A 26,985-nucleotide genomic window follows, 5' to 3' on the forward strand; every position below is an offset into this window, starting at 1 on the left:
ACAGAGGCGAGAGGCCAGACGGTTGGTTCAGCAGAACCCCGATGTCTTCTCCGAGCTGCCCGGTAGGACCAGTCTGATACGACATGATATTGTCACCGAGCCCCACCTGAAGGTACGCCTGAAGTCATACCGGGTACCGGAGGCTCGACGACAAGCCATATCGGAGGAAGTAAAGACAATGTTACGCCTGGGGGTCATCGAAAAATCCCGGAGTGAATGGGCTAGTCCGATTGTCCTAATACCAAAACCCGATGGCTCCTTAAGGTTCTGCAATGACTTTAGGAGATTGAACGAAATATCCAAGTTTGATCTCTACCCCATGCCCCGGGTGGATGAGCTGATTGATAGGCTGGGACAGGCGCGATATTTTACCACGCTCGACCTGACCAAAGGGTACTGGCAGGTGCCACTAACGGAGTCCGCCAAGGAGAAAACCGCTTTTGTTACGCCGGAGGGTCTCTTCCACTATGTTGTCTTGCCTTTTGGGTTACATGGCGCTCCGGCCACGTTCCAGAGGTTGATGGACTTAGTGCTGGAACCCCACCAGGCGTATGCATCAGCGTACCTGGATGACATCATTATTTACAGCTCCGATTGGCAGACCCACTTGGAACAGGTACAAGCGGTGGTGGACGCGCTTCGATCAGCCGGATTGACAGCCAATCCCAAGAAATGTGCATTGGGACTCACGGAAGCCCGCTACTTGGGCTACGTGATAGGCCAAGGAGTGATTAAGCCCCAAATTAACAAGGTTGAGGCGATCCAGAAGTGGCCTAGACCCCTGACCACGAAGCAGGTTAGGGCCTTCCTGGGTATCGTGGGGTACTACAGGAGGTTTGTAAAGGATTTTGCGGGACTATCAGCCCCCTTGACGGACCTTCTCAAAGGCAAGAAGTCCGTCATGGTGCGGTGGACTCCGCAGGCCGAGGACTCCTTCCGGGCCCTGAAGGGGGTCCTGTGCGGACAGCCCGTTCTGGTCAACCCTGATTTCCGGAAGGAGTTCATTGTACAGACTGACGCCTCGGAGGTCGGCCTGGGGGCAGTGCTGTCTCAGGTGGTTCAGGGGGAGGAACACCCCGTCACCTTCTTGAGTAGGAAGCTCACCCCTCCCGAGCGGAATTATAGCGTAGTGGAGAAGGAGTGCCTGGCGATCAAGTGGGCCTTGGAGTCCCTACGCTATTACCTGCTGGGACGGCAGTTTCGCTTGGTGACGGATCACTCTCCACTGGTCTGGATGAGGTCCGCCAAGGAACGGAATGCCCGGGTTACCCGGTGGTTCCTTTCTCTGCAGAACTTCCGGTTTACGGTTGAACACCGGGCCGGTAGGTTGCAGGGCAACGCCGATGCCTTGTCCCGCGGCCCGTGCTTGATGGCTGGAGTTCAACCCCGCACGCTTGAACTGAGGGGGGGGGTATGTGAGACTGTGACCGGGGTTATCTATGACGGCCAGTATGTCTCGCCCAGGTTGTGCTCACTCCATGATAGAAAGTAAATCCACTATAGGGTTAATGCTGTTTCCCTACAGGCTTAAGGAAGGGTTAAAAGGAAACAGGAACGAGGGCAGGTGTGCCGGGTGTGGGGGAAGTGACCAGAACTTCCTGAACTCTCTGCTGGAGAGGCACATGTATTTTGTTATGGACTTTTTTTTGTTTGGACATTAAAACCGTGTGCTGTGAACCTTGATGCCTGGATCCCGTGTCTTCTGCTGCGCAGCCGACCGCGCTACCTCACAGTTGATGTAACTTTTGCCCGTCCCGAGCGTCCGTGTGGGTTTTGTGCAGGTTGATGTGACTTTTGTCCGTCTCGGTGTCCGTGTGGGTTTTGTGCAGGTTGATGTGACTTTTGCCCGTCCCAAGTGCCTGTGTGTGTTTTGTGCAGATTGACGTGACTTTTGTGAGTCCCGGTGTCCGTGTGGGTTTTGTGCAGATTGATGTGAACTTTGCCCGTCCCAAGTGTCCGTGTGGGTTTTGTGTAGGTTGATGTGAACTTCGCCCGTCCCGAGTGACCGTGTGGGTTTTGTGCAGGTTGATGTGAACTTTGCCCATCCTGAGTGACCGTGTGGGTTTTGTGCAGGTTGATGTGAACTTTGTCCGTCCCGAGTGACCGTGTGGGTTTTGTGCAGGTTGATGTGAACTTCGCCCGTCCCAGTGTCCGTGTGGGTTTTGTGCCTCCATCCTTCGGGGCTGGTGGTGTTTGCGGAGCGGACATTATATGGACGGGGATTATTTAATTCTGTGAGAGCACAATGGGCTGCGTCGTCCACTTACTGGAAGCCATATTTCTTCAAGACAGAGAGAAATAAAACCAGAGCGGAGACGCGGCAGCGCTAATTGTTAATTCTTCCATGATGTCTCTTTCCGGAATCTTATCATTTCCCCCGGAGGAGGTCAGGAGCCTGTGTGGGAATTTATGTCACATGTGGCTGGAGGGAGCAGGGTGGACAGAGGACCCCGCCACATGGATGCAGTGTGGAGAAAGGTGAAGGACGATCTATAGACGGGTGTGCTGGATGCTGGCCTCTGAGCTGGCCGTGGAGGGGACATTGCTGGGGAGGCAGCACGGTTTATGATCGCCTCTTCCCGGATGGCACAATCCTGCCTCAGTTTCATGTAGATTTCTGGGCTACATGGACTGAAGAGCATCTTCACCCGATGGGCCGTCTTCCCTGCCATCTTGGCAGCTCTGGCCCCGTGCAGTCCGCAGGAGCAGCACCTTTTTGGCTGGTGTCCAGATTGGTCACACCGGCCTGTCCAGCGCTCTTGCAGCAGTTCTGGGGAAGGTGACCCATTTGTACAGTGAATAGTAATGAGCCGAGCGCGGCGCTGGTCAGGAGCGGCCCGTGTACCAGGCCTCAGACATCTGCTTCTCAGCAAGGCCGTGTCACTAAGACGTGCAGTCGCTGGAGCGGCGTGGTCCCTCTCGTCTCACGCTCGCCATCCTTCACAGATGTAGGGGATATTTTTAAGTTGCAGCATCTGTGTCCCTGGCACACACCACTGGCAGAAGCCTCCATTTGCCTCCGGCGCCGTCACATGGCTCAGCCCCGGCGTCTGCCAGTTGCTATTTATCTTACCTTTCATTCTTGACTTTGCTCATTTTATGTTGTAAGTGAAATGCCCTTAATGTCTCATGGTGGGAACCTGCGCGCCTCCACATCCGTCTTTTCAGGGGACGCTAATTAGGAGCAATATGTTGATCAGCTGCAGCTATGTTAATTAATTACAGGCTTGGTGGCAGGGGCGGGGGGGCTGGTTTTTTTTCTATCAGTCTTTTTGCACCATTTTTCCGTTTTCTTTTCGGAGATGTGATCGGCCTCCCCGTCACCTCTTTGTTTCTGTCGTCTGAACCCAATTACTCATTGTCTCCTTTGCTGAATATTCGGCGGCATAAATAAAGTATCACAGATTTACATATTTTATTTAGTACAGTGGCAAATAATGTTTCTTAACTAGGTCTCAACAGACTTTTCATTTTTACTTGAGAGGGAAAAAAAATCCCCCAGAGCTGTCATTTTAGGACATTTTCACTAAAGGAAGGAGAACAAAAACCTAAATTCAGAGCAGAGGAAACTAATTTGTGTAAAAATTCACATGACTGCTTTGTATTATTGGCAGATATTGCACAGACATTGGAGACATTAATCCACCAATCTGATCTGTTTATGGCGGCTCATACAGGAGCGACTGCGGGAAAGATGACGCCGACCGGCCACCACATCAAAGATGGACACCTCCAGCTTCCATTTCATTCCCTCTGCTCCGGAGGATGCCGTTTTTTTGTTTTATATCTGCCATACACTTCACAAATATAGTCTTTTCCAAGGGGGTGGGGCTCACTGGATAATGAAGCAGACATGCCCCAGAGAACACCAAGCACCGCCCCCTTGTAAAAACCATACAAATTAGCACCAAATAAAGACATACTTTTGTGGAACCGGATGGCAGATTAAAAAAAAAAAAGGCAGCTAAAGCGGACCCGTCCCCCTGAGCGATCCATTTCCCCTGAATGGATAGATGGCAGCAGCGGGCGCTCTGCACCAGACACTCTGCCCCGGGCGCTCTGCCCGGACGCTCTGCACTGGGTGCTCTGCCTCGGACGCTCTGCCCTGGGTGCTCTGCCCCGGACGCTCTGCCCCAGGTGCTCTGCCCTGGACGCTCTGCAACAGACGCTCTGCACCAGACGATCTGCACTGGACGCTCTGCACCAGACGATCTGCACTGGACGCTCTGCCCCGGACGATCTGCCCCGGGCGCTCTGCACTGGGTGCTCTGCCCCGGATGATCTGCATCAGCTACTCTGCCTCGGACGCTCTGCCCTGGGTGCTCTGCCCCGGGTGCTCTGCCCCGGACGCTCTGCACCAGACGATCTGCACTGGACGCTCTGCACCAGACGATCTGCCCTGGGTGCTCTGCCCCAGACGCTCTGCTCCGGGCGCTCTGCACTGGACGCTGTGCCCTGGGCGCTCTGCCCTGGACAATCTGCATCAGCTGCTCTGCCCCGGACGCTCTGCACTGAGCGCTCTGCCCCGGACAATCTGCATTGGCTGCTCTGCCCCGGACGCTCTACACTGAGCGCTCTTCCCCGAACGCTCTGCCCCGGGCGCTCTGTCCTGGGGTATGTGGAGGGGGATGTGTCAGGAGTACAGGCTCTGGATGAGGACGGGGAGGTAGGAGGTGGTAATGACAAACGCTAGCGTCCACGATGCGATGGCCCGGACGCTCTGCCCTAGACGCTCTACACCGGCTGCTCTGCCCCGGACAGTCAGCGCCAGGGTGTGTGGAGGGGAGGTGGCAGGAGTATCGGCTCTGGGGGAGGGGAGACGGGGAGGTAGGAGACGGTAATGACAGATGCTAGCGTCCACCATTCGATGGCCCGGATGGGGCCTTCCGGCATCACTCACATGTTTCAGTGTGTTCTTCTCCACCTGGAGATGCAGCCTGACTTCTACCTCGACACTATAGATAATCGGAGCATAATCTGATGTGGAAGAGGAAGTCCCCGAGACCACAATCTGCAGAAATAGCTACAGCCATTCCTGTCACATAGGGGCACTGAGATCCCGGAGATTATCTGACATTGCCACTTGTTTTACAGCAGATCTATGCAGCGCAGCTCGCCAGCATGCAGGTGTCTCCAGGAGCCAAGATGCCGTCCACACCTCAGCCGCCAAACTCTACCGGAGGTCTGTCCCCCACCGGGGTGAAGAGCGAGAAGAGAGGGAGCAGCCCCATCACACAGCTCAAGGTATTCCCAAAGGACGTGGTGCTCGCCGACCTTAATGTGTGGCCCACGCCAATCAGTTGTACTATTTTTTTCCAATCTGATGAAAAATGCTGAAATGCAAAGATTTACAATGTGGTGACTGCGGCACTCCCCGTCGGCCGGCTGCCCTCCCCTCCCCATCGGCCGGCTGCCCTCCCCTCCCCATCGGCCGGCTGCTCTCCCCTCCCCATCGGCCGGCTGTTCTCCCCTCCCCATCGGTCGGCTGCCCTACCCTCCTCTTTGGCCGGCCGCATGCCCCATTGGCCAGCTACAGTGCTATGGGCGCACAGCTTGGTTCTCTGGGACATTGGCTGATTAGTTCAGATTTTTCGGTCATTGTTGTCTCATCTCAGTTCTGTCCCTGGATGGTTCTCTATATGTGCAGTGATGTCTCTGGGAGGAATCTAGTCCATTCCATTAGGATATAATGTGGGGAATGGAGTCACCCACTGCAGTGGCCACTCCCACCGGTGATGATGACTAACGTGTTGATGATGCATGTCAGTTATGCGCATCGGTGATATGTGTCAGAGATATTTGATGATGATACATGATACGAAGACGTGCAATGGTGATACGCATAGGAGATACGCGATGGTGATACGCATAGGAAATGCTCATTGGTGATATCCATAGAAGATACGCAATGGTGATACGCATAGGAAATGCTCATTGGTGATATCCATAGAAGATACGCAATGGTGATACGCGATGCTGATACATATCAATGATGCATATTGGTGATAGGCAAAGGGTGATGCGCGTCAATGATACGCGACGTTGATACGCGTCAGAGATACAGGTCGGTATATGCGTCTGTGATACGTGCTGATAGACCCTTATGTCTCGGCCTATTCGCGGCTTGTGTCAGATTTGTGCAGCACCTACACATCTGTAGCCACTTAGGAAAGACATTAAAATATTAGGACAATAAATCAAAGAAAGCACGTTATTAAAGAAAAGCGGTTGGTATGGAGACGGCTGATTGATATGGTAACAAAACGTGTCGTAGACACTCGGCTCCGGACTCTGAATTCTCCAGGCGACCCTGCAACATGAGAGACGCTGTGCGCTGCGGCAGCCACGGGATCACTTATGTACAAGACGCCCGACAACGCCCAGAAAAGCACAAAAGTGGAATCCGTCCAAGGTAAAGTTGTGTTTGGTAAAGGACAGATGGTCTGCCACGGCAAAGTGCAGAAAATGTTATTCCAGTTGTCCTGGGAGCCTCGTAACCAGCGTAGCCTCGGCACAGCACCGCGTGATGTGGAGGCCGGCGTCCTGCACAGCCCAGGATTTGTCTTCTGTTCTTGCGGATTTGATGGGGCAAAAAGAGATGTCACTAGATGATGAAACCATCTGACGGGTCCCCCGTGTCCTAAAATATAACACATTCAGGACCCGGGTTCTCACCGATTGGAAAATAACAGATTTTCCAAACAATTGGTGCAATTTCAAAATAATTCTGAAAAGAGCAAAGAATAAAGAGATAATGAGAAGCGACCGCAGCGGCAGCTGGTGAGAGGCGCTGCCACGAGGAGGAGGTCCTGCGAGGCCGAGGTAAAGCCCCGTGTTGTGGCAGGACAGTGTCACATCAAGATAAGGGAAACGTATTGCTGCCTTCCACAAAGAAAACATGGCAGCTCCAGAAACAGACGACCATCGGGCGGGACACATTTCACCACATTCACCATGTGCCACAAATAAACAGACCCGTCTCCTCTGCGAAAATCAGAAAACCAGCGACTACTCTGATCTAATAGTAACCTCGGAGGAAGACGAAGGAAGAAGAGCTCCATGGAGCAGAATCTCACCAAAATCTGCAATGCTCCACTACTCCAGAGGCTCTACATACGACTGCCTATAGGAACGACGTCACACAAAATCCACCCGCTCCCAGACACGAGACCACACCCCTTATATACGGCCCCGCCCCTGGTAATGACATCACTGACATGACATGATCAGACCACTCCCCTTATATACAGCCCCGCCCCTGGTGATGACATCACTGATATATTCATGTGATCAGACATGAGATCTTTATACTAATAAGTCACCATTTTATAATTCCATGTCATTAAATACATTCAATAATTCAGAAAACCCCGGCACACAAATTGAGAAAAAGAGAATATCCAGTCAGAGGTTACTTTTAATATGCTGGTGTTTAATTCGTGAAAAATTCCATAACAGTCAGTGTGTGGCATAAAAAGCAATGCAAGGTCCAACGTTTCGGCTCATATGAGAGCCTTCACCAGGGACATGAAATACCGTATTGTGTAAAGGAAGAGTCCTGCACACACAGTATAAAGTGGAAATAGAGACAATGTAGGTTATAGGAGAAGCACAAGGCTACTAATAGAATCCGTGGTTCTGGATGGAGTCAGGGTAGAGGAATGTCCGGACAGTATTACGGCCGTATTTATGTGACATGTGGGGGCTCTCATGTGGAGGATACAATAAGGGCTGAACTCAGTATGAGATGATGCAATAGATTATGAAGATTAGTCACATCAAGAGAGGGGAGCCTAAGGATTATATTCCGTGGCCAGGTAATAGGGGTAATTGTCCAATGAATACAGCAAGGCTAATCAAAAATGGTGCAAGGACCAAGGGGTAATCTGGAATGCCTATTGCAGCATGTAGTCAGAATGAGAGAGCCCCATGAGGCATTCCAGATTACCCCTTGGTCCTTGCACCATTTTTGATTAGCCTTGCTGTATTCATTAAACACCAGCATATTAAAAGTAACCTTTGACTGGATATTCTCTTTTTCTCAATTTGTGTGCCGGGGTTTTCTGAATTATTGGACAACTTTTTTCTCCCGTGCCCCAGTTCCTTCAGTAGTAGAGCGCAGCTTATCTCTTTTCAGCATTAAATACATTCAGACCTTCCATTAAAGCAGCGCAGTCTCCACCGATAAGTGAGGCCATAGACTTACTGTAGTAAGGTTTTCTTCACCAATACAAATGTGATTTCAGTGGGGAATCCATGTGTGTGCGTCTCACCAGAGGTTTCATGGACAATTAGAGCACCGCATAAACTTAACAAGGCGTTCAGAGAGAGGAAAGTGAGCAGAGCTCCATCCTCTGCACTCTAAAACCCCCTTGTGAACTGCCCGCCCAGAGCCACCCATCGCGAGCCGTCCAGAGCCACCCATCCCGAGCCGTCCATCCCAAGTTCCCATTGCAAGCCGCCCAGAGCCACCCATCCCGAGCCGTCCATCCCAAGTTCCCATTGCAAGCCATCCAGAGCCACCCATCCCGAGCTGTCCATCCTGAGCCCCCATCGCAAGCCGCCCAGAGCCACTCATCCAGAGCCTCCATCCCAAGTCCCCATCGCGAGCCGTCCAGAGCCACCCATCCCGAGCCGTCCATCCTGAGCCCTCATCGCAAGCCGCCCAGAGCCACTCATCCAGAGCCGTCCATCCTGAGCCCCCATCGCAAGCCGCCCAGAGCCACTCATCCAGAGCCTCCATCCCAAGTCCCCATCGCAAGCCGCCCGCCCAGAGCCACTCATCCAGAGCCTCCATCCTAAGTCCCCATCGCAAGCCGCCCAGAGCCACTCATCCAGAGCCTCCATCCCAAGTCCCCATCGCAAGCCGCCCAGAGCCACTCATCCAGAGCCTCCATCCCAAGTCTCCATCGCAAGCCGCCCAGAGCCAGTGCTGCCCATTCCGAGTCACCGATCTTGAACTGCCCATCCCAAGTCACCGATACCAAGCCCATCCAGAGCTTCCCATCCCAAGCTGCCCATCCAGAGCTGCCCGTCCTGAGCCCCCCATCCGGAGCCCCCCATCCAGAGTCACCTCTCTCTCTCTCGAGCCACTGATTCCGAGCCGCCCATCCCGAGCCACCGATCCCAAGCAGTCGATACCCAGCCGCCGACCACGAGTCATTCTGATAACTAAATGAATGCTGAACTAAATGAACTAAACTGAATGCTGGACCAGGTCCTGTGTCCACAGATGCAGAGAGGAAAGCTGCAGCATTTCCGTGTAGTCCCTTAGTCACAGGAGCACTGACATTTCCATCCACTCACGGATAAATGAAAAAAAAAGAACAGAAGAAAAGAACTACTACAAAAAAAACCGAGAGCAGATTAATGGGGACAATGACCCCCGCCTGTTGCAGGGAGCGCTGAGTCCCTTCCACGTCCGTGTGTTTTGTGGGCGGCTTTTCTTACTGCTTCGCTGTCAGTCCTCATGGCTCGGGGTGATGGATGAACCCGGTAGTGGGCATGTCGGCTGCCAGGTGTTGTGGGCACACTGCAGGTCATGGCAGGAGCGGAGCATTGATGGGGATTAACCCCTTCATCTTCTCGGGTGGAGCCGGCATGTTGGCTGCTGAAGTCACGGAGAGATGCAACGCTCTGTGTTACCAGAGAGAAGCTGCCGCACAACTCCATGGGAGTGTAAATCATTCCTTGTAAATGCCCTGGGTTAATTTAGATCTTACAAAACACATTAAGACGTGAACTTTAATGTGCGGTAATTCACATTTTAATTTGGCAAAAAGAAGGTAGCAGCAAGCGTGTTGATATAAATAGGAGGCTTGGAATTAATGAGGCCTCGTTAGATGGAGGGCGCAGATAATTAGCGTCTTTTGTTATTACAGCAGCAGATAGTGCCATTGTCTGGGAGGTGGAAGCCGCGTCGTCTTAAGTGCTAATGTGGCCCATTTGTCTGCTCCTAATCATTGTTTATGTGAAATTCCCGCAGGATGAAGCAGCGCAGCCTCTGAATCTATCAGCGCGACCCAAGACGGCGGAGCCGGTGAAGTCCCCCACGTCGCCCACGCAGAGCCTCTACCCGCCCAGTAAGACCAGTCCTGTGGGTCTGACAAACAAGAGCGGCATCCCCAGTCCCATCAGCGGAGCTCTGAGCAGAGGGTCCTCCTTGGGTAAGAGCGGCTCACACACGGGTCTTCCATCTGCAAACTAGCAGCCCTTACATTCATCCAGCTTTCCCAGACCCCTGAGTGGTAAAACATTTAATATGTGGACATGTGGTTATGGAGCTGTGTGACAACCTGTATGCTCACTATGACCGCCCCTACTCCAGTCTTCTCCTCCTGGGAGAGCTGGGCACCGTCCTCGTCAGCAGAAGTGTCTGATCACATTCATTTTTAAGTCCTGGTCATTTACGGAGCCCCTGATTTTTAGGATCGTTGATACAAATAATGTAATTTTCCCAATTAACACGTCAGTATTGACAGACAGCCGCCATGAGGCAGTGTATAGCAGTGACCCAGCCCGCGTGTGCGGTCTCATGCGTGTAGCAGGACCTGGGTGACGCTGCAGGGGCCGGATCACACTGTGTGGTTATCAGATAATTCTCCAGGTGTCCGGCTGCTCCAGTGCAGATTAGGAGAATGGCCGTAACTAAAAAACTGACTGTAATCGCAGAGTCCAGCAGTGGATGAAGAGCGGAGGTGACCCGGAGGTAGTGACCCCCAATGCTGCAGACTGTTAGGCTACATGCACACGCTGCGGTTCTTGCTGCACTTTTGTTGGCAGCAAGTTCTGACTTTTGCCTCCCAGAAAAGTCTATGAGCAGTCAGATTTCTGTGCGCACGCTGCAGGTTATTTATCAAAACCATCTGACAAAAAAGCAGCATGTTCATTCTTCTTGCATTTTTGTCACCCATTGAAATCAATGAGGGGATGAAAAACACAAGGAAAAATGCGACCAAACGCACGCTACCAAACTGTTACATTCTGTATGCGTTGTGCTGGCGTTCTGGTCACAAAATCCGCAGCTCACCCGCGTCGTTCCAGGACTGTGCATTCTCGCTTATGTGTTCTCCTATTATCTATCTCGTCTATCATCTTTTCTAGCGATCTATCCATTATCTTATCAGATTTTGTTTCTCCTTTAAAACATACATTAACAAAAACGCGGCAGAACCCATCATCATTACAAGCGTTTTATTGGCATTTCCAGGCTCTGTGTGACTCGGTGCATTTTGGTGCAGGTAAAACTGCAGCGTGCGCATGTAGCCTTAGGGGTACTTTGCACACTACGACATCGCAAGCCGATGCTGCGATGTCGCACGCGATAGTCCCCGCGCCCGTCGCAGCAGCGATATCTTGTGATTGCTGCCGTAGCGAACATTATCGCTACGCCAGCTTCACATGCACTCACCTGCCCTGCGACATCGCTCTGGCCGGCGACCCGCCTCCTTATTAAGAGGGCGGGTCGTGCGGCGTCATAGCGACGTCACACGACAGGCGGCCAATAGCAGCGGAGGGGCAGAGATGAGCAGGATGTAAACATCCCGCCCACCTCCTTCCTTCCGCATTGCAGCCAGGACGCAGGTAGCTGATGTTCCTCGCTCCTGCGGCTTCATACACAGCGATGTGTCCTGCCGCAGGAGCGAGGAACTACATCGTACCTGTCGCAGCAAGGTAATTATGGTTTTCGCCGACGCTACACCGATGATACGATTACGACGCTTTTGCGCTCGTTAATCGTATCATCTAGGCTTTACACACTACGATATCGCCTGCGACGCCGGATGTGCGTCACTTTCGACATGACCCCACCGACATCGCACCTGCGATGTCGTAGTGTGCAAAGTACCCCTTAGTCTTCTGGACACTGTTTACATTGTCACCATGCCAGAATGATGGTCAGCGCCTGACAGTGCAACATAAGCTAACGCCCCGAGTACGGAGGGGTCACCGCTAACAATCTGCATGAGACGAGACCCTACATCCTTCCGTGCGACAAGTTACCTGACCGCGATATTTCCTGTACAATTAGAAATTATTATAATAATGCAACATTGTAGACGGGAATCCTGCTCAGACTGTGGAGATCGGATACAGTAGAGCAGCCGCGAGGGGCCCTGCAGACAAGGGTGGCCCGGCAGACGAGAGTGGCCCTGCAAACGAGGTGCCCTGCAGACGAGGGTGGCCTTGCACACAAGGGGTCCTGCAAACGAGGGTGGCCTTGCAGACGAGGGGCCCTGCAGACGAGGGTGGCCTTGCAGACGAGGGGCCCTGCAGACGAGGATGGCCTTGCAGACAAGGGTGGCCTTGCAGACAAGGGTAGCCCTGCAGACGAGGGGTCCGGCAGACGAGGGGCCCGGCAGACGAGGGGCCGGGCAGACGAGGGGCCGGGCAGACGAGGGGCCCGGCAGACGAGGGGCCCGGCAGACGAGGGGTCCGGCAGACGAGGGGTCCGGCAGACGAGGGGCCCATCGGATGCTGTAATGTCCGGTCTCTGGGATACACTGACACACGTGCTCTATTCTCCACAGATATCCTTTCCAGTCTTAACTCTCCAGCCCTATTCGGAGATCAGGACACGGTCATGAAAGCCATACAGGAGGCTCGTAAGATGAGGGAGCAGATACAGAGGGAACAGCAACATCAGCCGCACGGCCTGGACAGCAAGCTGCCGCTCAACAACATTGGCCTGAACAACTGCAGAGGAGATAAGGTAACCTGCGCCTCCTCTGAAAATTCTTGCAACCTCATAACAGTGAATTTCGCAATTTTTTGGAGGGTAGATCTGTACTAGATCTGTTGTAGATCTCTAGTAGATGAGCTGTAGTCGATCTCTAGTAGATGAGCTGTAGTCGATCTCAAGTAGACGAGCTGTAGTCGATCTCTAGTAGATGATGAGCTGTAGTCGATCTCTAATAAATGAGCTGTAGTTGATCTCTAGTAGATGAGCTGTAGTCGATCTCTAGTAGATGAGCTGTAGTCGATCTCTAGTAGATGAGCTGTAGTCGATCTCTAGTAGATGAGCTGTATTCGATCTCTAGTAGATGAGCTGTAGTTGATCTCTAGTATATGAGCTGTAGTCGATCTCTAGTAGATGAGCTGTAGTCGATCTCTAGTAGATGAGCTGTAGTCGATCTCTAGTAGATGAGCTGTAGTCGATCTCTAGTAGATGAGCTGTAGTCGATCTCAAGTAGACGAGCTGTAGTCGATCTCTAGTAGATGATGAGCTGTAGTCAATCTCTAGTAGATGAGCTGTAGTCGATCTCCAGTAGACGAGCTGTAGTCGATCTCTAGTAGATGATGAGCTGTAGTTGATCTCTAGTAGATGAGCTGTAGTCGATCTCTAGTAGATGAGCTGTAGTCGATCTCCAGTAGACGAGCTGTAGTCGATCTCTAGTAGATGATGAGCTGTAGTCGATCTCTAGTAGATGAGCTGTAGTCGATCTCTAGTAGATGAGCTGTAGTCGATCTCTAGTAGATGAGCTGTAGTCGATCTCTAGTAGATGAGCTGTAGTCGATCTCTAGTAGATGAGCTGTAGTCGATCTCTAGTAGATGAGCTGTAGTCGATCTCTAGTAGATGAGCTGTAGTCGATCTCTAGTAGATGAGCTGTAGTCGATCTCAAGTAGACGAGCTGTAGTCTATCTCTAGTAGATGATGAGCTGTAGTCAATCTCTAGTAGATGAGCTGTAGTCGATCTCTAGTAGATGAGCTGTAGTCGATCTCCAGTAGACGAGCTGTAGTCGATCTCTAGTAGATGATGAGCTGTAGTTGATCTCTAGTAGATGAGCTGTAGTCGATCTCTAGTAGATGAGCTGTAGTCGATCTCCAGTAGACGAGCTGTAGTCGATCTCTAGTAGATGATGAGCTGTAGTCGATCTCTAGTAGATGAGCTGTAGTCGATCTCTAGTAGATGAGCTGTAGTCGATCTCTAGTAGATGAGCTGTAGTCGATCTCTAGTAGATGAGCTGTAGTCGATCTCTAGTAGATGAGCTGTAGTCGATCTCTAGTAGATGAGCTGTAGTCGATCTCTAGTAGATGAGCTGTAGTCGATCTCTAGTAGATGAGCTGTAGTCGATCTCTAGTAGATGAGCTGTAGTCGATCTCTAGTAGATGAGCTGTAGTCGATCTCTAGTAGATGAGCTGTAGTCGATCTCTAGTAGATGAGCTGTAGTCGATCTCTAGTAGATGAGCTGTAGTCGATCTCAAGTAGACGAGCTGTAGTCGATCTCTAGTAGATGATGAGCTGTAGTCGATCTCTAATAAATGAGCTGTAGTTGATCTCTAGTAGATGAGCTGTAGTCGATCTCTAGTAGATGAGCTGTAGTCGATCTCTAGTAGATGAGCTGTAGTCGATCTCTAGTAGATGAGCTGTATTCGATCTCTAGTAGATGAGCTGTAGTTGATCTCTAGTATATGAGCTGTAGTCGATCTCTAGTAGATGAGCTGTAGTCGATCTCTAGTAGATGAGCTGTAGTCGATCTCTAGTAGATGAGCTGTAGTCGATCTCTAGTAGATGAGCTGTAGTCGATCTCTAGTAGATGAGCTGTAGTCGATCTCTAGTAGATGAGCTGTATTCGATCTCTAGTAGATGAGCTGTAGTTGATCTCTAGTATATGAGCTGTAGTCGATCTCTAGTAGATGAGCTGTAGTCGATCTCTAGTAGATGAGCTGTAGTCGATCTCTAGTAGATGAGCTGTAGTCGATTTCTTGTAGATGAGCTGTAGTCGATCTCTAGTAGATGAGCTGTAGTCGATTTCTAATAAAAGAGCTGTAGTCGATCTCTAGTAGATGAGCTGTAGTCGATCTCTAGTAGATGAGCTGTAGTTGATCTCTAGTAGATGAGCTGTAGTCGATCTCTAGTAGATGAGCTGTAGTCGACCTCTAGTAGATGATGAGCTGTAGTCGACCTCTAGTAGATGATGAGCTGTAGTCGATCTCTAGTAGATGAGCTGTAGTCGATCTCTAGTAGATGAGCTGTAGTCGATCTCTAGTAAATGAGCTGTAGTCGATCTCCAGTAGATGAGCTGTAGTCGATCTCCAGTAGATGAGCTGTAGTCTATCTCCAGTAGATGAGCTGTAGTCGATCTCCAGTAGATGAGCTGTAGTCGATCTCTAGTAGATGATGAGCTGTAGTCGACCTCTAGTAGATGAGCTGTAGTCGATCTCTAGTAGATGATGAGCTGTAGTCGATCTCCAGTAGATGAGCTGTAGTCGATCTCCAGTAGATGAGCTGTAGTCGATCTCTAGTAGATGATGAGCTGTAGTCGATCTCTAGTAGATGAGCTGTAGTCGATCTCTAGTAGATGAGCTGTAGTCGATCTCTAGTAGATGAGCTGTAGTCGATCTCTAGTAGATGAGCTGTAGTCGATCTCTAGTAGATGAGCTGTAGTCGATCTCTAGTAGATGAGCTGTAGTCGATCTCTAGTAGATGAGCTGTAGTCGATCTCAAGTAGACGAGCTGTAGTCGATCTCTAGTAGATGATGAGCTGTAGTCGATCTCTAATAAATGAGGTGTAGTTGATCTCTAGTAGATGAGCTGTAGTCGATCTCTAGTAGATGAGCTGTAGTCGATCTCTAGTAGATGAGCTGTAGTCGATCTCTAGTAGATGAGCTGTATTCGATCTCTAGTAGATGAGCTGTAGTTGATCTCTAGTATATGAGCTGTAGTCGATCTCTAGTAGATGAGCTGTAGTCGATCTCTAGTAGATGAGCTGTAGTCGATCTCTAGTAGATGAGCTGTAGTCGATCTCTAGTAGATGAGCTGTAGTCGATCTCTAGTAGATGAGCTGTATTCGATCTCTAGTAGATGAGCTGTAGTTGATCTCTAGTATATGAGCTGTAGTCGATCTCTAGTAGATGAGCTGTAGTCGATCTCTAGTAGATGAGCTGTAGTCGATCTCTAGTAGATGAGCTGTAGTCGATTTCTTGTAGATGAGCTGTAGTCGATCTCTAGTAGATGAGCTGTAGTCGATTTCTAATAAAAGAGCTGTAGTCGATCTCTAGTAGATGAGCTGTAGTCGATCTCTAGTAGATGAGCTGTAGTTGATCTCTAGTAGATGAGCTGTAGTCGATCTCTAGTAGATGAGCTGTAGTCGACCTCTAGTAGATGATGAGCTGTAGTCGACCTCTAGTAGATGATGAGCTGTAGTCGATCTCTAGTAGATGAGCTGTAGTCGATCTCTAGTAGATGAGCTGTAGTCGATCTCTAGTAAATGAGCTGTAGTCGATCTCCAGTAGATGAGCTGTAGTCGATCTCCAGTAGATGAGCTGTAGTCTATCTCCAGTAGATGAGCTGTAGTCGATCTCCAGTAGATGAGCTGTAGTCGATCTCTAGTAGATGATGAGCTGTAGTCGACCTCTAGTAGATGAGCTGTAGTCGATCTCTAGTAGATGATGAGCTGTAGTCGATCTCCAGTAGATGAGCTGTAGTCGATCTCCAGTAGATGAGCTGTAGTCGATCTCTAGTAGATGATGAGCTGTAGTCGATCTCTAGTAGATGAGCTGTAGTCGATCTCTAGTAGATGAGCTGTAGTCGATCTCTAGTAGATGAGCTGTAGTTGATCTCTAGCAGATGAGCTGTAGTCGATCTCTAGTAGATGAGCTGTAGTCGATCTCTAGTAGATGAGCTGTAGTCGATCTCTAGTAGATGAGCTGTAGTCGATCTCTAGTAGACGAGCTGTAGTCGATCTCCAGTAGACGAGCTGTAGTCGATCTCTAGTAGATGATGAGCTGTAGTCGATCTCTAGTAGACGAGCTGTAGTCGATCTCTAGTAGATGATGAACTGTAGTCGATCTCTAGTAGATGAGCTGTAGTCGATCTCTAGTAAATGAGCTGTAGTCGATCTCTAGTAGATGAGCTGTAGTCGACCTCTAGTAGATGATGAGCTGTAGTCGATCTCTAGTAGATGAGCTGTAGTCGATCTCTAGTAGATGAGCTGTAGTCGATCTCTAGTAGATGAGCTGTAGTTGATCTCTAGTAGATGAGCTGTAGTCGATCGCTCAGGGCACATAGGCTGACGTGGTTCTCGGTCCTGTGAATCCTGCTTACACAGACTGAGAAAGATGATCCTTCCCGCTGCACAATGATCACTTCATCTGATAATGGAGGGCTTTGCTGGATTCTCGGGTGATCGGCAGCCTCTTTACATGACAAGATGATCATGAAATGAGTCTTTAGAACGCGTGTGCATGAATGTATTGCAGGGTAATCTTGTACGACGGCCGGTGACCACTGACCATTACTGCACCCGCAGTTTATTTCCCTGCCCCCACTCTCATTGTACTGTCAGTGTTCCCTGCATTTCTGTCATTCTCTTCATGCACCAGGTAGCTCAGGATGGACATAGAGGCACCGTTTTGTATGGTATTTTGGGAGGACCCAGTGACACACAATGTATATTAGTATATCTAAAAGTATCAGGGAAATTCTGAATTCACAGGGTGCTATCCCATGGGTGGTGCAATGCGCCTGCTGTGGAGGATTATACTATATATTGCAGGGGTCGCTGGCACAGACCTTTCTATAGACTGCTTTGTGGGCTCTGCCAGTATTAAGCGAATCGCTTTCTATTCAGTGACTCCCAGGTGCCTTTTCCCCTTGTTCATTAAAGGGTTTTCTGGGCAGAAGATACGTTTCTGCAGTCACTGTGTGATCACAGATTCCAGAATCCTGACACCGTGCAATATGCACACTGTCAGGATTCCTCTCCATATCCAGTCATCACATGACCACAAGTATGGTATTTGCATATTGGCGGTCATGGACTGACTAGCAGCTTTTGCTGCTAATCCTTGAGGTGCCGCGTCACCAGCACATGACCACAATTATGCAATACATATACCTATGTTCACATGAGAACCGCTCAAGCGGATAGTTAAGGGGAGTCCTGAAATTGTACATATTGTACACGGTTAAAGGCCGGAAATCTGTAGGGACCACAGATATTTACGCTCACTCCTGAAACTTTGGCCCCAGAAGGGTCACAGGAAAGGGGAGCTGGAGCCACCCCAGGCCAACATCCCGATATCCACAGTGCCTTGAAAAAGTATTCATCCTCTGGCTTTTTAGCTATTTTGTTACATTGCAACCTGTGTAAATATTTTGTTAATCTGATTTTGTGTGATGCATCAGCACTCAATAGTCTAAGCTGGAGAACTGAGAATAAAAATAGACAAATTTAATTTATTGGATATAATCAATAAAAATGGCAATGTGCATATGTATTCACCCGTTTTGCTATGGAGCCCCTAAAATCTTCTTATTCAAGTAATTCCCTTCATAAATCAGATGCTTAGTGATAAGAGTGCACATAGGTGGACATCATAGGTGTCCAGAGGTCTGTCTGTATATACACATCTTTTCTGAAAGGCCACAGAGGCTGCAACACCATTAAGCAAGCGTCACAACTAACAAAATATCATCATGAAGACCAAGGAGATCTCCACACAACACCATGAAGACCAAGGAGGGCTCCACACAACACCATGAAGACCAAGGAGGTGTCCAAACCACACCATACCATGAAGACCAAGGAGATCTCCACACAACACCATGAAGACCAAGGAGGTCGCCACACAACACCATGAAGACCAAGGAGGTCGCCACACAACACCATGAAGACCAAGGAGGTCTCCACACAACACCATGAAGACCAAGGAGGTCTCCAAGCAACACCATGAAGACCAAGGAGGTCGCCACACAACACCATGAAGACCAAGGAGGTCTCCAAACAACACCATGAAGACCAAGGAGGTCTCCAAACAACACCATGAAGACCAAGGAGGTCTCCAAACAACACCATGAAGACCAAGGAGGTCTCCAAACAACACCATGAAGACCAAGGAGATCTCCAAACAACACAATGAATACCAAGGATCTCTAGGTCGATTCCTCCTGACAGAACTGGAGTACCTGAGCCATGTTTGAAGGTCGCCTTGCTTGCACTGGCTTTTTCAGCTTTGCCCATACATTTTCAATAAGATTGAGATCAGGGCTTTGTGATGGCCACTCCAAAACATTGACTTTGTTATCCTTAAGCCACTTTGTAACTAGTTTCACAGTATGCTTCGGGTCATTGTCCATCTGGAATACCCATTTCCGTCCAAGCTTTAAGTTCCTGGCTGATGTCTTGTGATGTTCTTCAGTATTGCCACATAATCTTCTTTCCTCATGATGCCATCTATATTGTGAAGTCCCAGTCCCTCCTGCAGCAAAACAACCCCACAACATGATGCTGCCGCCCCCGTGTGTCACAGTTGGGATGATGCTCTTAAGCTTCAAAGCTTCTCCCCTCTTCCTACAAATGTAATGATGGTCATTATGGCCAAACATTTCAATTTTAGTTTCCTCAGACCACAGGACAAGTCTCCAAAAATTAACGTCTTTGTTCCTGTGAGCATTTGCAAACATTAATCTGGCCTTTTCTGTTTCTTTTGGAGTAATTGCTTCTTCCGGGCAGAGTGGACTTTCAGCCCATGTTGATACAGGACTCGTTCATTGTGGCTAGTGACACAATCTTACCAGCTTCCTCCAGCTTCTTCACAAGGTTTTGCTTTTGTTCTTGGGTTGATATGCACATGTCTGACCAAAGCACATTCATCTCTGGTGCACAGAACCTGTCTCCTTCCTGAGCAGTATGATGGCTGGACATTCACATCTTGTTTGTACTTGCGTATAATTGTTTGTACAGATGAATGAGGCACCTTCAGGTATCTGGAAATTGCACCCAAGGATGAACCAGACTTGTGCAAGTCCACAATTCTCTTACTGAGATCTTGGCTGATTTCTTTAGACTTTCCCATGATGCTTCACAAAGAAGCCGTGTGTGTCAGGTGTGCATTACAATACATCCACAGGTGTGTCTGTAATTAACTCAGATGTTGCCAATAAACCTATCAGAAGCTTCCAAAGACATGACATCATCATATGGGCTGTCCTAGATTGTTTAAAGGCACAGTACTCTTCGTGTATGGAAACTTTTCACTTTGCAGAAAGTTACAAAAAAAAATCTCTCTCATTATTCTGGCATTTGGCAAATATAAATAATTTTGGTTCCTGATTGACAGAAAACGGGGAAGGTTTATTCTGATTTCATGTCAGATAGTGAGAAAAACCTGCATATGTGTCTATATAGAGAGCCGAGGGAAAAACCTGCAGATGTGTCTGTATAGAGAGCGGAGGGAAAAACCTGCATATGTGTCTTTATAGAGAATGGAGGGAAAAACCTGCAGATGTGTCTCCTTCCGCTCTCTATAAACATCTGCAGGTTTTTCCCTCTGCTCTTTTTAAAGACATCTGCAGATGTGTCTATACAGAGGGTGGATGGAAACGTCTGGTTTCAACTGTATGTGCCATGTCTTCTCTAAGCTCCTTCCTCGTTTGCTGTATTTCAGATGCTGCTAGATGCCATCTCAGGAAGGATTTGCGTCAGAAGTGCGCACACAGTGAGTGTCTTCCCCTCCGTATGTTCTGCAGGTGTTGTTGGATTGAAGCTGCCATAGTGATCAGTGGTAGAAGGTAGTCTGCACCACTCATCACATGTATCAAGTGCAGAGATAGCTGCTGTCACTACAGGCTGTCATTACCTGGCTGTCACTACCTGGATGGTAGTCACTACCTAGCTGGCTGGCACTATCTGGTTGTCACTACCTGGCTGTCACTACCTGGCTGGCTGTCACTACCTGGCTGTCACTACCTGGCTGGCTGTCACTATCTGGTTGTCACTACCTGGCTGGCTGTCACTACCTGGCTGGCTGTGACTACCTGGCTGGCTGTCACTACCTGGTTGTCACTACCTGGCTGTCACTACCTGGCTGTCACTACCTGGCTGTCATTACCTGGCTGTCATTACCTGGCTGGCACTACCTGGCTGTCATTACCTGGCTGGCACTACCTGGCTGGCACTACCTGGCTGGCTGGCACTATCTGGTTGTCACTACCTGGCTGTCACTACCTGGCTGGCTGTCACTATCTGGTTGTCACTACCTGGCTGTCACTACCTGGCTGTCACCACCTGGCTGTCACCACCTGGCTGGCACTACCTGGCTGGCTGGCACTATCTGGCTGTCATTACCTGGCTGGCACTACCTGGCTGGCTGGCACTATCTGGCTGTCATTACCTGGCTGGCACTACCTGGCTGTCACTACCTGGCTGGCTGTCACTATCTGGTTGTCACTACCTGGCTGTCACTACCTGGATGTCACTACCTGGCTGTCACCACCTGGCTGGCACTACCTGGCTGGCTGGCACTATCTGGCTGTCATTACCTGGCTGGCACTACCTGGCTGGCTGGCACTATCTGGCTGTCATTACCTGGCTGGCACTACCTGGCTGGCACTACCTGGCTGGCTGGCTGTCATTACCTGGCTGTTTGATTTGGGAGTGATATAGCGGTCCGGTCATCTTCATCATCAGCGCTTCAGGGCTGATTCTGGCCTTTATTGGTTTGCGCAGTGGCGGCTTTACTCTTTTACACTCAGAATAATGTGATTAATGGCATTATATCCGGGTGTTATGCTGTGATTCTGCAGATGAGATCGGTGCTGGTGCAGCTCAGCTTTAGTTATCAGATCCTGGCACATTCAAGAGACAAGGACACTGCCGATATATAACATCCGGCCCCTCCCCCATGTATAATATCTGGCCCCTCCCCCCATGTATAACTTACAGCCCCTTCCCTCCCTCCCACGGTGTATAACCTCCGTTCCCCCTCCCTCAGTGTATAACCTCCGTTCCCCCTCCCTCGGTGTATAACCTCCGTCCGCTCGCCCCCGGTGTATGATGTCCAGACCTCATTCCTGTGACCCCCGGGGTATAACCTGTGGCCCCCGCCACGCTGTCTGCCTTTACCCCCATGTGATAGAGAGTCAGGAGGAGCAGAGGGCAGAAAAGTCCCCACCGCTCTCAACCTCCTCTGGTAACATCAGCACAAACACTGCGCCCCTGGTGGGACACTGTGGTCAATTGTAGCTTCAGATTTGTGGGAACAGTTTGGGGAAGACCCTTTTCTGTCCCCCATAATTTAGATTTTACCACCTGCGCAGCAGAAAACACTTTTATTTCAATTTATTTGTGCTGTCATACTCTGAGACGTTGTTGTTGGAGCCCTGTGCGTCTTGCTTTGCTGCGCATCTTGGCCGTCGCCTGCTTTGCTGCGCATCTTGGCCGTCGCCTGCTTTGCTGCGCATCTTACCAGTCGCCTGCTTTGCTGCGCATCTTACCAGTCGCCTGCTTTGCTGCGCATCTTGGCCGTCGCCTGCTTTGCTGCGCATCTTGGCCGTCGCCTGCTTTGCTGCGCATCTTGGCCGTCGCCTGCTTTGCTGCGCATCTTACCAGTCGCCTAATTTGCTGCGCATCTTGGCCGTCGCCTGCTTTGCTGCGCATCTTACCAGTCGCCTGCTTTGCTGCGCATCTTGGCCGTCGCCTGCTTTGCTGCGCATCTTGGCCGTCGCCTGCTTTGCTGCGCATCTTGGCCGTCGCCTGCTTTGCTGCGCATCTTGGCCGTCGCCTGCTTTGCTGCGCATCTTGGCCGTCGCCTGCTTTGCTGCGCATCTTGGCCGTCGCCTTCTTTGCTGCGCATCTTGGCCGTCGCCTGCTTTGCTGCGCATCTTGGCCGTCGCCTGCTTTGCTGCGCATCTTGGCCGTCGCCTGCTTTGCTGCGCATCTTGGCCGTCGCCTGCTTTGCTGCGCATCTCGGCCGTCGCCTGCTTTGCTGCGCATCTGAGCCGTCGCCTGCTTTGCTGCGCATCTCAGCCGTCGCCTGCTTTGCTGCGCATCTCAGCCGTCGCCTGCTTTGCTGCGCATCTCAGCAGTCGCCTGCTTTGCTGCGCATCTCAGCCGTCGCCTGCTTTGCTGCGCATCTTAGCAGTCGCCTGCTTTGCTGCGCATCTTAGCCGTCGCCTGCTTTGCTGCGCATCTTAGCCGTCGCCTGCTTTGCTGCGCATCTTACCCGTCGCCTGCTTTGCTGCGCATCTTACCCGTCGCCTGCTTTGCTGCGCATCTTACCAGTCGCCTGCTTTGCTGCGCATCTTACCCGTCTCCTGCTTTGCTGCGCATCTTACCCGTCGCCTGCTTTGCTGCGCATCTTAGCCGTCGTCTGCTTTGCTGCGCATCTTACCCATCGCCTGCTTTGCTGCGCATCTTACCCATCGCCTGCTTTGCTGCGCATCTTACCCATCGCCTGCTTTGGTGCGCATCTTACCAGTCGCCTGCTTTGCTGCGCATCTTACCAGTCGCCTGCTTTGCTGCGCATCTTACCAGTCGCCTGCTTTGCTGCGCATCTTACCAGTCGCCTGCTTTGTGAAGGCTTCTTTTCAGGGTGAAATGTTTGTTATTGGCCGATGACTAAAACAACAAATCTGCCACCTCTCAGAAGGTGCGTGGCCGGTACAGACATGGTCACACTGTACAGAGTTATCACTCCCCATTAGTTGCGGTATTTGCTGTTGGAGCTTTCGGTGCAGTCTTGAGGTCCATGTGACTTTTAATCACTTTTATTTAATCTTTGGGAGCAAAAACAACAAAGCAGCAGTGTTGCATTTGGTTGCGCGCGGTCACTGCATTCTCTGGGGCCGTCACAGAAACAAATTGTTACATTTAGCTATCGCTGCACAAGGAATTACTTTAAAAAATAAGTAAATAAAGTAAATCTTTCTTTTGTAAATCTTTCTTCTGGCCCCATATTCTGAGGCCTCTCGCTCTTCCGGAGCCGGATCTGTACCGGGGCGCTCTTGTACCTGACACCATTTTTGGTACAAACATCTTTTTGATCCGTCTCATTCTTTGTAGATGTGAAAAAAAAGTCTGTGTTTATTTGTTTTTTACAGCGTTCATGGCGCAGTACAGCGGACATGTAAATCTTATTCACTGGGTCAGTGCAATGCTACAGACGTAACGCGGCACGGCTCAGGCTTCATTACGTTGTCATTGAATAGCGGTTTTCTGTTCTCATACTTTAACAGTGGGAACATTTCTCTACAGAGCACAATTCACACTTGTTTCTCCACGTCACAAACTGTAGCTTTTATTTATTTTTTATATGTATTCCATAGACACATCGCTTTTTTGCATTACATATGACTCTGATCGCCTTTTATTTAATTATTTTTGAGCCAATATTAACAAAATGGCCATTGTGGCATGTGCTTATGTGTCTGTGTCTACATATATTTTTATTTAATGTCATTGCTTGGGTTGGAAAGTGGCTCAGTGGTTACCACTGCAGTCTTGTGGTGGCTTAGTGGTTAGGACTGCAGTCTTGTGGTGGCTCAGTGGTTAGCACTGCAGTCTTGTGGTGGCTCAGTGGTTAGCACTGCAGTCTTGTGGTGGCTCAGTGGTTAGCACTGCAGTCTTGTGGTGGCTCAGTGGTTAGCACTGTAGTCTTGTGGTGGCTCAGTGGTTAGCACTGCAGTCTTGTGGTGGCTCAGTGGTTAGCACTGCAGTCTTGTGGTGGCTCAGTGGTTAGCACTGCAGTCTTGTGGTGGCTCAGTGGTTAGCACTGCAGTCTTGTGGTGGCTCAGTGGTTAGCACTGTAGTCTTGTGGTGGCTCAGTGGTTAGCACTGCAGTCTTGTGGTTGCTCAGTGGTTAGCACTGGAGCCTTGCAGCGCTGGGGTCCTAGGTTCAATTCCCACCAAGGACAACAACTACAAGTAGTTTGTATGTTCTCCCCGTGTTTGCGTGGGTTTCCTCCAGGGTCTCGGGTTTCCTCCCACACTCTAAAAACATACTGATGGGGCTCACAATCTAAACTCCCTAATGGGGAGAGTGCTGCCAATGTATGTAAAGCGCTGACTAATTAATGGCGCTATATAAATGAATAAATATTATATATTTTTATACTATGGGTCATTCCGAAGACCACACAGATATCTGGGTTTTTTATGGGGGTGAGAAGTTTTTGGGTTTTTTTCTTTAAATAAATAGAAATATATTATATTATCAAAACGGATTTTGTTTTTCATTTTAATATTTTTTTTCAACTATTTTGGCTTTTTACAGTAGTTCGTAGCCTGCAAGAGAATATTGACCTGGGGTCCATCTAAGGCCCCACCCCCAGCCTATAAGGCCCCACCTCCAGCCTATAGGTACCAGCCTCCAGGCTAGCAGGCCTCACCTTAGCCAATAAGGCCCCACCCCTGCCTATAGGGCCTTACCCCTGCCTATAAAGCAGTCAGCCCCCCTGCTGCCATAGCACCCTGTTGGCCCCCCACAATAATGCTGTGTGGGTGGCGATGAGCTGACAGAGTGACACATCACAGCTCTTTAAATAGGGCAAAGGATTTATTGGGGGGGGGGTATTTTTAAACTTCATTTTTTTTCTTCCTTTCACTTCGTCCCCGGATCTGAGCATTTGATCTACTTGCTCATATTATACCTAAGAGGACAACCAGAAGAGCCATTCTGAGATATTGCCAGGGTGGTCCAGCTGACACCTGTGCACCCCTCACACCGGTCACACCTGTGCACCCCCTCAAACCTGTGCACCGCCTCACCCCTGTGCACCCCCTCACCCCTGTGCATCCCCTCACACCTGTTCACACCTGTGCACCCTCTCACCCCTGTGCACTCTTCACACCTGTGTACCCCTCACACCTGTGCACCCCCTCACACCTGTGCACCCCCTCACCCCTGTGCATCCCCTCACCCCTGTGCATCCCCTCACACCTGTTCACACCTGTGCACCCTCTCACCCCTGTGCACACCCTCACACCTGTGCACCCCCTCACCCCTGTGCATCCCCTCACCCCTGTGCATCCCCTCACACCTGTTCACACCTGTGTACCCCTCACACCTGTGCACACCCTCACACCTGTGCACCCCTAGTTTGGTCTTTTTAGTTAGGGGTTAAATATGTGCTTTATATCCACACAGAGTTGTCCTTCAGCAATGTCGTGGCATTAGTGTAATGTTTTTCTGCGCATTGTTGGGATGGGGGGGATGGCGGTATATACCCTACACTGGCACACTCCGGATTAGGCCGCCTCCGCCTTGCCTGGATTATTTGTTGTGCTCTTGCACTTTGCTGGGTGAAATCATATTCCCGGATTTTTTGCTCGTAATGACAAGCCGGACAGATCATCATAGAGGAAGCTCAAATACAGTTTTTTCCAGGGTATGTTGCTGCATTGAGCAGGCCTTAGCAGGGTGTGCTGATTTATGCAGTGGGGTGGCCAGACTTCAGGAGGTTATGGGCAGTCTGTGGAGAAGCACAGATGCCTGGGCTCTGCTATATCTCAGCCATGGTGTGGTAATGCACTATGTAGCAGGCGGTGTGGGAGACCCGGCTTCATGGACGTCTGTGACCAGTGGCAGAATATTGTCCCGGTTCTGGCCTCTTGTGAGCGGCGTCCTCCGGCTGCAGAGTCAGGTGCGCCCTCTGCTGGCCGCTGCCGGAAATCCCGGCCACTCGTATCACCAGAATATATTACAGGCAGATGCGTACGGGTGACAGACTATATATATATATATATATATAGGAGAGGAGGTAACCGGCAGCTGCTGGGCCTGGCCACCGTTACTGGGGAAAGTAATGCACGTCCCGGAGTATTCACCTGCAATGCACTAATAGCTGCGCTTCACAGCTACAATCGGGTCTGGTCACTACAAATACGTTCTCCTTCCATAGACGCTTGTAACAAACAGGACCGGAGCGGCATGTCCGTGCACTCCGTGTACAGCGGGGCATCAGGCTCACACGAGCCTATAACTCAGAGAAGCACTACAATGCTTTATCAGAGGGCACCCAGACCAATGTTATTCTATGGAGCATCACACGAGCCTATTACTCAGGGAAGCACTACAATGCTTTATCAGAGGGCACCCAGACCAATGTTATTCTATGGAGCATCACACGAGCCTATTACTCAGGGAAGCACTACAATGCTTTATCAGAGGGCACCCAGACCAATGTTATTCTATGGAGCATCACACGAGCCTATTACTCAGGGAAGCACTACAATGCTTTATCAGAGGGCACCCAGACCAA

General features: G+C 50.1%; 1 protein-coding gene across 11 annotated transcripts in view; it reads left to right on the forward strand.

Moving 5' to 3' along the window:
• The window catches only part of SOX6 (SRY-box transcription factor 6), an 853,991-nt gene that overhangs the window by 779,360 nt on the left and 47,646 nt on the right, over nt 1-26,985 (forward strand). For 10 of the 11 annotated variants that reach the window (XR_012727417.1, XM_075326979.1, XM_075326975.1 and 7 more), the window contains 4 exons: nt 5,095-5,244; nt 9,986-10,166; nt 12,531-12,712; nt 20,394-20,444. Coding sequence is in view for 10 of the 11 variants with exons in the window: in XM_075326979.1 (XP_075183094.1) it covers nt 5,095-5,244; nt 9,986-10,166; nt 12,531-12,712; nt 20,394-20,444 (564 nt within the window). In the remaining variant the exon portion in view is untranslated. The remainder of the gene's footprint in view (nt 1-5,094; nt 5,245-9,985; nt 10,167-12,530; nt 12,713-20,393; nt 20,445-26,985) is intronic. The other variant, XM_075326980.1, reaches the window with a different exon arrangement.

This window comes from Anomaloglossus baeobatrachus, chromosome 10 (genome assembly GCF_048569485.1).
Source record: "Anomaloglossus baeobatrachus isolate aAnoBae1 chromosome 10, aAnoBae1.hap1, whole genome shotgun sequence".
In the NCBI taxonomy this organism is placed as follows: domain Eukaryota; kingdom Metazoa; phylum Chordata; class Amphibia; order Anura; family Aromobatidae; genus Anomaloglossus; species Anomaloglossus baeobatrachus.